The following is a 14,200-nucleotide window of genomic DNA, read 5'->3' on the forward strand; positions in this document are numbered from 1 at the left end:
AGAATAGTCTACAATGTTTTATAATAATAATGTGTTCTATTTAGTGTCAATTTCATTCATTTAGCGTTTAATATTGGGGGTATCCAAGTTATTTCACTGTCCCTTGTCACTCATTATTACACTCAGCCTATTCCCCATTAGTATTGTCATTTACCTGTGTATTTATACCCTGTCTGTTTTAGTATGTGTTACAGAGTCCTTGTTATATGTCACTGACACTTCGCAAGTCTGTTCCTCGTCTGTTCTTGTTCTGTTCCTTGTTTGTTTATTTTGTATCTTTGGACTGCTAACATGGATTTTGACCCCTGCATGGATGACGACGAATTGGATTGCCCTACTAATAAAATTGCTGTTTTTGGATCCACCTGTTTCCTCTCCCTTTCCTGTATGTGTGGATCGTGACAGAAGGACTCCGTCACACAATTGATCCAGCAGCATGAACATTTTTCAGGGCCTGGCTTTATGGGCCTGCCAGACTGAAGAGGCCATGGCGCTGAATTCCCCTAAGCACCCTTCGCCACTGATTCCGCCCAGCTCAGAACCTGCACATTGCCATCGGAAACAGAGGAGGAGAAGGAAGACCTCCTCCATGACTGTTCCGGTGGTCCCGAGTCCGGTGGTTCCGAGTCCAGTGGTCCCAGTGCCGGTGGTCCAGAGTCCGGTGGCTCCAAAACACTGGAGGAGGAGAAAGGCTCCCTCCGTAACTGTTCCGGTGGTCCCAGTTCCGGTGGTCCCAGTTCCGGTGGTCCTGAGTCCGGTGGTCTCAGAACTCCCCATCATCAGTCCTGCCATGGCCAGGAGGGCCGTGTTCCTCTTCTATGCAGTGGCGGTACTGCATGTGTGGAGGAGACACAGCACGTCTGCCGATCCAGTGTCTGCGGACAAGATGGATGCCACAGAGACTGTTCATGTCACGTCTGCCGAGCCTGTGTCTTTGGACAAGATGGCCGCCGCCGAGCCTGTGTCTTCGGACAAGATGGCCGCCGCCGAGCCTGTTCACGTCACACCTGCCGAGCCTGTTCACGTCACGCCTGCCGAGCCTGTGTCTTCGGACAAGATGGCCCAGCCCGAGACGGTTCACGTCACGTCTGCCCAGCCAGAGACTGTTCACGTCATGTCTGCCGAGCCTGTGTCTTCGGACAAGATGGCCGCCACAGAGACTGTTCACGTCACGTCTGCCGAGCATGTGTCTTCGGACAAGATGGCCGCCGCCGAGCCGGTGGTGTCTGTTCCTGAGCCGGTGGTGTCTGTTCCGGAGCCGGTGGTGTCTGTTCCGGAGCCGGTGGTGTCTTTTCCGGAGCCGGTGGTGTCGGTTCCAGTTCCTGAGCCGGTGGTGTCTGTTCCAGTTCCTGAGCTGGTGTCTGTTCCAGTGCCGTGGCCACCCGAGGGGTCGTCTCCGCCCTGGCCTCCCGAGGGGTCGTCTCCGCGCTGGCCGCCCGATGGACTGTTTGCTCCGCGCTGGCCGCCCGAGGGGTCGTCTCCGCCCTGGCCACCCGATGGACTGTTTGCTCTGCCCTGGCCGCCCGAGGGAAAGTCTCCGCCCTGGCCGCCCGAGGGAAAGTCTCCACCCTGGCAGCCCGAGGGAAAGTCTCCGCCCTGGCCGCCCGAGGGAAAGTCTCCGCCCTGGCCGCCAGATGGACTGTTCGCTCTGCCCTGGTCGCCCGAGGGAAAGTCTCCAACCTGGCCGCCCGATGAACTGGCCGCTCCGCCCTGGCAGCCTGAGGGAAAGTCTCCGCCCTGGCCGCCAGATGGACTGTTCGCTCTGCCCTGGTCGCCCGAGGGAAAGTCTCCGCCCTGGCCGCCCGATGAACTGGCCGCTCCGCCCTGGCAGCCTGAGGGAAAGTCTCCGCCCTGGCCGCCAGATGGACTGTTCGCTCTGCCCTGGTCGCCCGAGGGAGAGTCTCCGCCCTGGCCGGCCGATGAACTGGCTGCTCCGCCCTGGCCGCCTGAGGGAGAGTCTCCGCCCTGGCCGGCCGATGAACTGTCGTCTCCGCCCTGGCTGCCAGATGGACTGTCACTCCCTGTCCCCGTTTCCCTCCATGGACCTGGCCCCCCATCCCTTCCCCTGATCCTCCACCAGTCCTTGAAGCGTCTGGTAGCCGCTCCGTAGAGGGGGGTTATGTCACAGTGTCTGGGTTGTGTTCCCTGGGTCACCACTAGATGTCCTCCTTCCCCACGGTGTATGTCACAATTGAACTACATTCCCCACGATCCTTGTCTCTTCATTGCACTCAGCTGTCCCTTGTCACTCATTATTACACTCAGCCTATTCCCCATTAGTATTGTCATTTACCTGTGTATTTATACCCTGTCTGTTTTAGTATGTGTTACGGAGTCCTTGTTATATGTCACTGACACTTCGCAAGTCTGTTCCTCGTCTGTTCTTGTTCTGTTCCTTGTTTGTTTATTTTGTATCTTTGGACTGCTAATATGGATTTTGATCCCTGCATGGATGACGACGAATTGGATTGCCCTACTAATAAAATTGCTGTTTTTGGATCCACCTGTTTCTCTCCCTTTCCTGTATGTGTGGATCGTGACAAATAGTTACTTTCCCTGGTAATTAGTACTTTTGTAATGATGTAACTCAGTTACTTTTTGTGAGAAGTAACTAGTAACTATAACTAATTACTTTTTTAAAGTAACTTACCCAACACTGCTGAGTACCAACCAAACCGTTTAAGGCATGACATAAGTTTAGGTAAACTGGAGTCTGGGTCGGATATTGTCATAAGAATATCATCCGCATATAGACATATTTTGTGTTCATTTCCTTTAAATTGGAATCCTGGTATTTCTACATCTTCTCTAATTGCTTGAGCAAGTGGCTCTATAAATAGTGTGAAAAAAGTGGGACTTAAAGGGCATCCTTGGTGACATCCCCATTCCAGAGTAATTGAACTAGAAATATTACCATTTATTTTAATCTTGGCCGTCAGTAAATTATATAGTGGTTTAAGACATCCTATAACCTTTTCATTAAAGCCAAAATGTAGCAGTACCAGGTACAAAAACTCCCATCGTACAGAGTCAAAAGCCTCTTCGGCATCGTGGCTAATTGCCAGAGATTTAGAATTACTTTTTCTTATGCTATCAATCAAAAATAATGCCCATCTCAAATTATCTTGTGTCTGCCTGTTTTTCACAAATCCTGTTTGGTCGGTATCAATTAATTCATGAATTATATTTTCTAATCTTTTTGCAATTATTGAAGCGTATAATCTAAAATCTATATTCAAAACCTTTTCCAACTTTTGGTATTACTGATATGATAGCTTGTTTCCAGGATATTGGGGTCTCTCCACCCCTAAGAACATGGTTAAAACATTTTAAGAGCATAGGTTTTAATAATCCCCTACCTTTTTTGTACCACTCTGCTGAATACCCAGAGTACTCTGCAAATCTAAAATGGGTTGGTCTGAAGTAGCTTCATTACTCATAGGTGTGGTTTGGGTGTAACGTGAAATAAACCAAACAGAGTGACATCTCACATTCCCTTTAAGAGCAGGCATGCTTGTTCTATGGCGGCTATCATAACGTCGGATTTGCCAGGCGCGCGCCAGGAGTGCTTCACAGCCGAGGAGACCGACGTTCTCATCAGGGCCGTAAAACAGAGAAGTGACATTGGGGATGGGAGAAACCCACCCAAATTAACTTCGGTTAAACAGGCGTATGATAATTTGGGTAAATGTGTAAGCTAGATGTATGCTTTTATAATGATCTATCTATCTATCTATTGTAATAATGTATGATTTGCAAAAATGAAAACTGCTGCTTCTGTGTAGATGAGAGAATCAAAGTGTATGCGCGTTGTGCACACGCTACATTGATTAAGGCCAAGCATGCGCCCTTAAAATAGCATATGAATATCATGCGTATGTGTATTTCCTAGTTTACCGACGTGCGTCTGTGGAGGGAAAAGTCCGCTGTGCGCGGGTGCAAAATAGGAATGATACATGCGTCGGTGTACAAAGTCAATTGCGCTGGGTGCAAGATAGGGCCCAATATGTTTTTGTTCCAGTGTTTTTAGTGTGTTTGATAAATCTTTTTTTTTTTCCTTGAGGACCATTTTAACAGCTTTCCTCTTAACACTGCCTTAGCGGAGTCCCATAGAACACTTGATGACATTTCCTCATTATTATTAAATTCAATGTACTCTTTCATTTCTTTTTTAATATATTCTATACATTGGATACATTGGGGGTCATTTAAGAGACTAGTGTTCAATCTCCAGACGGTGTTCTTGGATTGAACATCTAAATGGAGTCCTCAAATAAATTCCTGCATGATCTGAAAGATCTCTAATTCCTATATCACAACCTGTAATTAAAATTTGTATTCATTTATCCTTTATTTTACCAGGATAGTCCCATTGATATATAAAATCTCTTCTTCCAGGGAGTCCTGGCCAAAATGGCAGCACAATAAGTTTCACATAAACAACATACAAACATAAAACTCAGAATCTTAAATAAAATTTTATCCAGCACTCACTTAATTCTATGCCTGTTAGAGCCTTGCATTTCAGCACGAGCCCGACAGGCCCTGACTTATGTACGCCCCTAGGGCCGGGCTTTGGTCAATTTTCACGTCATAGTTCACATGCGGGCCGGGCCTCGGGCCTGTTTTAGGCTTATCCTTCTTTTTATATTTTAGACATTAATTAAAAGAAAATATGAGAAGTTGACGATGGAAAAACATACATAGAAAGACATTTTATAACCTTTCACACTGACATGTGACTGACACATGACAGTCTCACGCACACGCACACAGAAGGTTTCCCGGCAGCGGGACCCCTGATTCACCTCATGTGCAATGGAGAACATTAAGAGAAAAAACGCCGATGGCGAACTTAAAAGTGAGAAAAACACCAAAGGAAAGGCAAACTTCTGGGCTGTTTTTCAAATAGTGACAACCTTAAATGACGAGCCAACTGGTTATGCACAATGTACAATTTGCAAGGCTGTGCTAAGCTAGTATTAAGTATTAAGAAGACATTTTGAGCATGGTGGATGTAGCGTTAGCGAACCAACCAGCAGCAGCAAACAAATGAGTGTGAGTGATTTCCTCGCCAAACCAACTCCCTCTACGTTGAAATCACAAATCACAGCTAAATGCATGAATTTTTGTTGTATGGACATTCGGCCATTTTAAACGGTAGTGCAAGAGCTAATAAATGCTAATAAATGTTGGCCGTCTGTCAGCAACATGTTTACTCCCTGACCCCACCACAATCTCCCGAAATTGCAAAGAAATGGTGAATGCTAAGAGAGGGGACATGGTTGAAGAAATCAAAGGGGTCATGTCGTTGACAAATGTGGGCATGACAACTGATATGTGGAAGGATGATCACCGTTAGATAAGCTATATGTCAGTCACATGTCACTATCTCACACCACAATATGACATGAAGAGCAGGGTACTCACCACAACAAGCTTCCCAAACGAGACCAAAACAGCAGACAATATCTGAAAAGAGTTGCAGCAGCAATTAGTCTCAGTCCTTGGAATTGATGTTAGAAACATTAGATGGCACTTTAGGCACATAGCCCGGCCTGATATGCAAGATAGCCTTAATGTCGCCTGGAGCAAACTCCAGACACCCATGAGATATAGAGAGCACCTGAAGGTCTCCTACTCTCCTCAGAGAAGTATTGGCTAATAAAAATCTACCTTGAGGGAAAGTATATTGGCCTCATTCAACTTCAGAGGTGCGAAGGGGGACCACTGATGGGTGATGGGCCCTTCGAGAACCACTGCCAGATCCCATGTGGGAACTCTGGTATGAGCCGCAGGTCTCATCCTCCGAGCCCCGCAGAGGAAACCTACAGATGTCTCCCCAGAGGCCCATCACCCAGAGGAGCGTGGAAAGCTGCAATGGCAGCCACGTACACCTTGAATGTAAATGGGGTAAGACCAGCCAAGAAGCGATCTTGGAGGAGTTCCAGTACTGAAGCCAACCGGGCAGTTAACTGGGTCCACCTCACGCTCTGTGTTTGAAACACATTCCACTTAAGGGCGTACAATTTCCTCGTGAAAGGAGCTCTGGAACTGAGTATGGTCTCAACCACTCCAGCCGACAGGCCAGCCTCTAGGTACTAAGCCCCCTCAGGGGCCAGGCCCAAAGTTTCCACAGGTCTGGTCGAGGTTGAATATTGAGCCGCCAGCCTGTGGAAGCAGGTCCCTCCTCAAAGGGATCTGCCAAGGCTGGCCTGCAGTAGTTCTATGATGTCTGAAAACCATACCCGGGCCGGCCAGTACAGGGCAACTAGAAGTAGGCTGATCCCATCTTGACGGACCCTCTCCAGAACTCCCGGGAGCAGAGCCATCGGGGGAAAAGCGTACAGGCATAGCCTCGGCCACGTCTGTACCATGGCATCCAAACCCAATGGGGCTGAATGGGTGAGAAAAAACCACAGTGGAAAGTGGGACGTTCCTTGAGACGCGAACAAATCCACTTCCACTAGCCCGAACCTCTCGCATATCGTCTTCACCACCTTGGTGTGAAGTCTCCATTCCCCGGGCCTCAGCCCCTGCCTCGACAGGATGTCTACTCTCTGATTCTGGTCCCCTGGGATGTGCATTGCTCTGAGAGATAACAGTTTCCCCTGGGACCACAGGGGGATCTGATGCGCCAATCTGGATGGAGGCATCCATGACTGCGCCCTAGCCAGTGAGGGAGGCGTCTGTCGAAACGGCTTTCTGGTGACATGACGCTCCCAGCACGGGGCCTTGGGACAGAAACCAAGCTTTTTTCCACATAGATAGGGAACGAAGGCATCTGCGCGTAACCCTGATCATGCGGAATGGGTTCCCCTACGGGGAAAACCCCTTGGTTTTCAACCACCACTGCTGGGCCCTCATGTGCAGCAGGCTGAATGGAATGATGTTGGACGCTGCTGCCATGAGCCCTAACTGTGGCGGAACGGCGGGACGAGACTCTTGACGGGCAGACGTGGCATGAAGCTCAGTCTCTGGATCGGCTGACGTGACGTGAAGCTCTGGCTCGGCAGGACTGACGTGAAGCTCTGGCTCTGGCTCGGCAGACCTGACGTGAACAGTCTCTGGCTCGGCAGACCTGACGTGAACAGTCTCTGGATCGGCAGGCAGGAAGTGAAGCGTCTCTGAGCTTGACGGGACCAGCGGCGGCGAGGGCTTTGAGCTGGGTAGGACCAGCGGCGAAGAGGACTCTGAGCTGGTTAGGACCAGCGATGAAGAGGGCTTTGAGCTGGACAGGACCAGCGATGAAGAGGCATGACGCTCTCAGTCTCAGGGGCGCATACTACCTTGGCTTCGGCAGATTTGGCGTGAAGTGCGGGCTCGGCTGGACTGGCGTGAATTGCAGGCTCGGCTGGACTGGCGTGAAGTGCAGGCTCGGCTGGACTGGCGTGAAGTGCAGGCTCGGCTGAACTGGCGTGAAGTGCAGACGGTGACATGGCGTGCCACGGAAGGAAGCTCTCCAGACATCTGGAGAGTGCCTCTCTCCAATCCAGACCGGAGAGATCGGGGAGCTTCCTCAGGTCGACCTCCTTAGCCCCCAGCCGGTAACACAACTTAATTGCCTCGTCACCCTGAGAGCAAGAGGCAGCGAGAGGAACAAACCCCCAGGTGTACTGGAACAGATCGAGGCTATCCAGGGCCAAGGCCGCAATCTGTCCAGCGAACTCCCGGCTCATGCTGGGAAGATCATGCTGGATCTGGGTGTGGCGAAGTCTTCTGTCACGATCTGCTCCGAGACACAGAGGTTTAGATCCAAACGCAGCTTTATTGTATGGGGCAATCCAGAGGCGTAATCCAAAGTACAGGCAAGAGTCATACACAGTCGGGCAGTCAAAACAAAGAAACAAACAAACAAACAAAACAGGCAGGGACCAGAGGCAAGAGAGTAATCCAGGGAACAGGGCAAGATATCCAAAACCAAGAGACAAGAAAACCAGGAGAATGCTCAGAAATGCAGTGTAACACTTAAACAAGACTTCGCTGTGAGTGAATGAATGAACATGGTATAAATAGACGGAGACTAACAGGATGATGAGACACAGGTGAATGCAATCAGTGAATGAGGTACAGGTGAATGTGATCAGTGATAAGTGATGATGAGTCCGGGCAGAGAGTTATGGGAAATGTAGTTTTTGAGTGATAATAGTCTTATGTGGAGTGCCCTCTGGTGGCTCTCAAGGGCACTCCAGCTGGTGACCGTTACACTAAAACTCTATGAAAATGTTTTACAGTGATGGCTTGGCCTAGCTTTATCCTGGTCACCGTGGCCAGAGTGGACTCAATCCGTGCAGGAGACAATTGTGCCTGCATCGTGACCGAGTCCCACACCACTCCCAGGAACGTGGTTCTCTGGGCTGGTGCCAACATGCTTTTTTCCGTGTTGAGTCTCAACCCCAGGCTCTGGATGTGGGCAAGAACGGCAAGAATCTCGATGCCGAACTGCCAGCCCTTTTGACTGGGCCATAATAAGCCCGTTGTCCATATAATTTAGCACCCTGATCCTCTGAAGCCTCAGCGGAGCTAGAGCTTCATCCATGCATTTGGTAAACGTGCAAGGGGAGAGAGCTAGGCTGAATGGAAGAACCCAATATTGGAACGCTTCGCCCCCAAAAGCGAACCTCAGGAACTTCCTGTGAGATGGAAGGATGGATATGTGGAAGTATGCGTTCCTTAGATCTATAGTGACAAACCAATCCTCAGATTCCGCCATACCGGAAGTCCAGCAGTTCACTTCTACACCTCTGGTCAAACCAGAAGGAGGGCAAACCGAAGGTGAAGGGGTTGCATCAACTCACAGCTACAAATAATTATGCAGGAAACTGATAAAGACAAAATTGTGCTCCATCTTTATTTTATTTCACACAGCTATGCCTTCATATGCAGTGTGTAAGCACCATACACCACCCTCCGTCTTTTTCACTGCTAGGCGGATTCCATGGTGTGCAAGGTCTGTCTCGTCACCACATATGCCTTGACATCAAACGAAAATACTCTTTAAACAAAAATGTTTATTTTTTGCTTTTAGACAAACTGAATGAAATTGGTTTAAACCTGGAAACCATTATTTTCAATTAGACCAATATAAAATGCACTTTAAATAACTGACACAGTCTTTTCACTTTTTTCAGTGTACAACATAACTGAGAGAACAAAGACATCATGACTCTGAGGTCAGGACTTCAACGCACCTCTTAACATAACCATGTAATGCTTTGACCTCCACATAAATCACCACAGATAACGTTAAGGAAGGACATGAAATTTGCACAGTTACCAGATAGAAAAAAAAGTGTATGCTGTAAATTATGAAAATATTAAAGGCAATCCATATATGCATAGGAACAGTTCAAGGAGGGTGATAATACCTGAAGAAAGCTTAGAATGTTTCCATTTATCTCACTGGATGTTGCTTGGCTAATGGATGGCAATTGATTTTCTGATTTTCTACTTGTGCTATTTATTTGCTTTTATTAGATACTATGTTATTCTTCCCACTGTATAGACCTTATTAAACAATAATTATGAGAAATACGAGACAAATTGTGCCCCACAGTGATGCAATACGCGACGCATCATCTGTAAATACAGGGTGACACTATATTTTATGTGACGGGTAGCAACCAAAAAGTTGAATTTGGTGCTTCGCTTCACATAGTCTACTACATTGGCGAGTGCTAACGAAAGTCTTATTATTGTATTATTAAAAAATGGGGACCATATTGTTCCTGATAGAGAGACCCAGAGGGATCTGCAAGTCGAATTCCTGAAAGTTCATGTGAAGACAGCTTTCAGGATGATGACTGGACTTTAAAAATTAACTCTCTTCTTGGTCTCTCTCTGTCTTTCTCTTCCCTTCCAGACTGGGTCATACAGTCCTTTGGTAGAAATGTGCGACGTGAACTCAGAGCACAGAAACAGTAGTTTTGTTCTCTTTTTACATTTGACAAGAAAACCTTACAGAACTTATCTTATTTTTACTTAATGTTTTATTTAGAATTCTTTTTTAGTGCATAAATCAGTTCCTAGGATCCTGTGAAAAATTCATGATTCTGAATAAGCTAGCTGATTACATTCTGTAAGCAAGATTGAATTTGAATGTCTACCAGTGAGATGAAAAAAAAAAATTAATAGATCTAACCCAAAATTCTGATTCGACGAGCATTCAAAGCTGGCGTGAAATGCTGATAAATACATCTCTGATAACACGTTGTGGGGTTATTCTGTTGCAACTTAACGAAACCAACAAGGTGTGTGGAAAAGACATACTTTATGAACACAAAACCAGCAGCAATTGTGGAGTGGAGAAATGAAAGCATCAAATGCATAGTTGAAGCACTTATATTCATGTACGTACATTGAGTATGTTTAGGCCTAAGAGGACCTGCCCTATAGTCACCTTACTTTGAACACTGTGACTATTGTCTTTGAGTAGAACTGTCCTGTATTCTAAAGCTCTTTATGTTCATATCTTATTGCTTCCTCCTGTACCATCACAGCCACAGTATTCCTTGAGTTCTGGAAGAGGAGAAGAGCGGAGTTAACCTACGACTGGGATTTAATTGACTGGGAGGAGGAGGAGGTGAGCCTGCCTTCCTGTTTAAATAGACTTACAGCTGAAATTGTGATGCTTTATGTTATTATTTCTTTAGAAATATCATAATCATTTGAGACCTGTTAAAATGACCATTAAGCTCATTAACAATTATAACTGGTGTGTGGCCAATCTATGTGCTGTTTGTTGTATTTCCTATAGTGTAAAATCCCTGTCATGGTGTGTTCTGTGAGTGTGCCTCCTACTGTATAATGTTTTGTTGTGCATGCTTAGCTCCCAATGGGATTTCGTCTTAAGGGTGTTCACACTGATTAGTACTGACAAAACGTTTGGTATAACTTTAACATGCAAATGAGCTGTGGCGTGATTCAGCGTCTACTGACGGGAGTGTACGTCTTCTTTGACATACTGTAGTCAAGTGTCAGCAAGATGGAAGAGAAGTTATTTTTGCTGCAACTTAGGCTATTTGGAAAGATGTGCCTATAGCGACATTTCTTCAAAATGATATTACGTTGCTTCTTGCACATTGTGAAAATGTGTAAGAGTGAAATGTCCAGTGAGTGACGCTAAAAGTGTGTTCAGTTTTATCTGAAACAGATAAATGTGAATCTGGGAATGTTTTATTATGCTGGTTGTTATACATATCACAGCAGTTTGGAAATGAAATGGCTGGTGAGTGGCTCTAAAAGGTAAATACTCTATCGCATTTGATAATAACATAGTACCTACACTAAACTCTACACTTCTGCTTACCCTTACGACCAAACTGATAGTGTTAAACAAAAAACATGAGAAAACACTTTTGCTGAAACAACCATGCAATTGTAGCTTGCTTCTTTAGTGTTCAAGCTCTTTTATTGAGTGTTGTGACTAGCATTTCATGGGATTCGTAGTGCTCCAGGTGGTCTTACTACATCAAAAAAAAAAAACAAAAAAAAAACATGTATATTGGATGTGGTTATAATGTAAATATACAAATATAGTCTTGTTTAGGAACCACGTCAAAATCAATAGATCAATAATCTGCCCCAAAATCATAATTTGTGTGAAAAGGAATAAATGTTGTTGATGCTACTCATGTCATTTCAGATGAAAACTGTAGTGAATTATATGTATAGTTATATATAAGTTTTTGGAGTTTAGCCAAAATGTAGGTAAAGGCACATTTTTCCAATGAGCCTATGTTGTTTTACTGTCAGCAAAAACCCACTATAGCCAGTAGTACAGTTAAAGTATATTCACTTCCCGTGATAAAATCTCAGTGTGAACAGCCCTTCTTGAATCACATATCACACATCAGCATGTGCAGAGTGACAGTGAATTCATTTATTGAGCATTGTTTTTGCAAATTAATTTGAGTGATGCGTGAACGTGTAATGTGTTTGAGGGAACACCTCAAAACAATCCAGAGATCAAAGTGATCAGATGTGGTTGATACTTGCTGTGGTGTTTGCATTCGTTGCCCTCTAGAATTCTGTTGTTGCTAATTTCTGTATAACGGTGGTTCTCAAACTGGTTCGTGCACCTGAAGCATTTTACAAACCTCTTTTCCACCAAGATGGTGCTGATTCTTGTGCCAGAGATGGTGCTAAGCCTTGCAATTTTAAGAACCGAAGTGATACCGGTTATGAAGCTGTGGTAGCTTTTTTTTTTCTTCTCCTTAGACTTATTTCATTTTTGAGCTTTCTGTTTTCAATTTTATGTTGTTGTTTTTTATGCTTTTGATAACTACTTTTTACTGCAGACGTTACAGTTTTTTACAATCACTTTGCTACTATTTTCAGAACCTTGATGTCATTTTTCAAAACTCTAGACACAAAACTCAAAACGGTTATCACTTGTAACACAGGCTGTCTAATGTTCAAAACATTGCATTGTGTATTCACATCTTTAAAGAAATATTGCACTTGCACAATCATTGGTTCAAAAAACAAATTTACTGTGAAATACCATTAAAACATAACTATAGATCACACACACACAAGCAACCGATAGTTTCACTGTGTCATTGTTCATACAATCATTAAATATTGTAGAACAAAATAGGTGATACAGGTTTCATTATGGCACTACATGTACAGTAAACACATCTCTGTAAAAGTACTGCAGTAGTAGAGAGAATACTACAGACACAGTGGAATCATTGAACAAAGTTTGTAATATATTGATGCAAAACACTACAGTACAATCACAACATAGGGTTATTTGAATCAAAGCAAAAATACTGTAATTAGCTATGAAATAGAAAAGACTGTAAAACATCAAATGCAGTGTTCCTCAAATTGCTTGCTTGTACTGTAAGAAACAGAACAGGAGTGATGATCTATACAGTACAGTGCTGTCAATACTGTAAATAGTCTGAAAAGGTGGTACAGTATTTGGGACCATAGACACAGTGTCTGATGAAGCATTATGATCAAATATTAGGCTACATCCATGGATATTGTAGTCTAATTGGTTCATGCTCCACGCTAATTGATGACAATGAATCTCGTTATCTTGAAACTTTCATGATTTACAGTAAACATGGAAGATTGTTTGTCTGTTTCCATACAGCTATGCATTCAGAGTAATGCAACAGTAACTTATCATTTTGAGCAGTTGTATCAGTTGATAGTTAGATCATTGTAAGGAAATGAATAGACACTCATTTGAAATGTAATGTGTGAATTGCCTTTTGAAATAGCAGTACTTTGATGTTAAGTTGTGTCATATTGAACAGGTGAGTTTTGTTGAATGAACAAATGATCTAAGTTTTATGTGTATTGTATCCAAGCAATTGAGAAAAGGGTTAGAGTTTTGAAAAATGTGCATTTTGATCATTGGTTGTGAGTTTTGTGTCTAGAGTTGTGAAAAATGACATCAAGGTTCTGAAAATAGTAACAAAATGATTGTAAAAAACTGTAATACAGCAGCTAGCTAGCCAGTAACTGTTGTTGTTAGAAAAACTTAATCTTAGTTTTAATTGATAATTGGTTCCATGGTTCCACACCAGATTAAGATTTTAGAGCTGGTGTGGAACCAACTTTTCCGGTCCGGAACCCGGTGGAAATGGAATGGGAACTAGCACCAGAACCAATGCTGGTGGAAAAGGGGCAGCAGGTGTGTGCCACACAACTTTTATTTAAATACATTTTAAATGTATTTCCTATGTTTTATGTCATTTACCTTCTCACTCTCATGTCATTCTAAATTGTATGACTTTTGTTCTTCCACAGAACTCAAAATTAAAATTTAAGAGCTACAACTGAAAGGCTTTTTTTTTTTCTTTTTTTTTTTTGACATTTTGGTCTGATCTTCACATAAAGTTATCGAATGACTTCAGGAGGCTTGACTTAAATGTAGCACATTAATCTCATTTGACTACTTTTGTGATACTTTTATAGTGCTTTTTGTCTATTTTGGAGCTTAACTGTCCTAGATCACTATATGATTTCATTTTTTGAAGAGCAACATGAACCGTTTTCAAAACATAATCTTTTGTGTTTCAAGTAAGAAAGAAAGCAATATGGGTTTGGAAAGACACGAGGCAGAGTAAATAATGACAGAATTTTCATTTCATAGAGTGAACTAATCCTATTACTGTATATCTTTGTTTTTAATATATATGTTCTTACATCAACATTATTACACTGAAAAGTAAGG

General features: G+C 44.1%; 1 protein-coding gene across 1 annotated transcript in view; it reads left to right on the forward strand.

Moving 5' to 3' along the window:
* ano3 (anoctamin 3) overlaps window positions 1-14,200 on the forward strand; it is a 106,324-nt gene that overhangs the window by 49,034 nt on the left and 43,090 nt on the right. The window contains exon 11 of the mRNA XM_081356111.1: window positions 10,500-10,582. Coding sequence (XP_081212237.1) covers window positions 10,500-10,582 — 83 coding nt within the window. The remainder of the gene's footprint in view (window positions 1-10,499; window positions 10,583-14,200) is intronic.

Source organism: Scardinius erythrophthalmus, assembly GCF_964197995.2.
Source record: "Scardinius erythrophthalmus genome assembly, chromosome: 24".
Classification (NCBI taxonomy): domain Eukaryota; kingdom Metazoa; phylum Chordata; class Actinopteri; order Cypriniformes; family Leuciscidae; genus Scardinius; species Scardinius erythrophthalmus.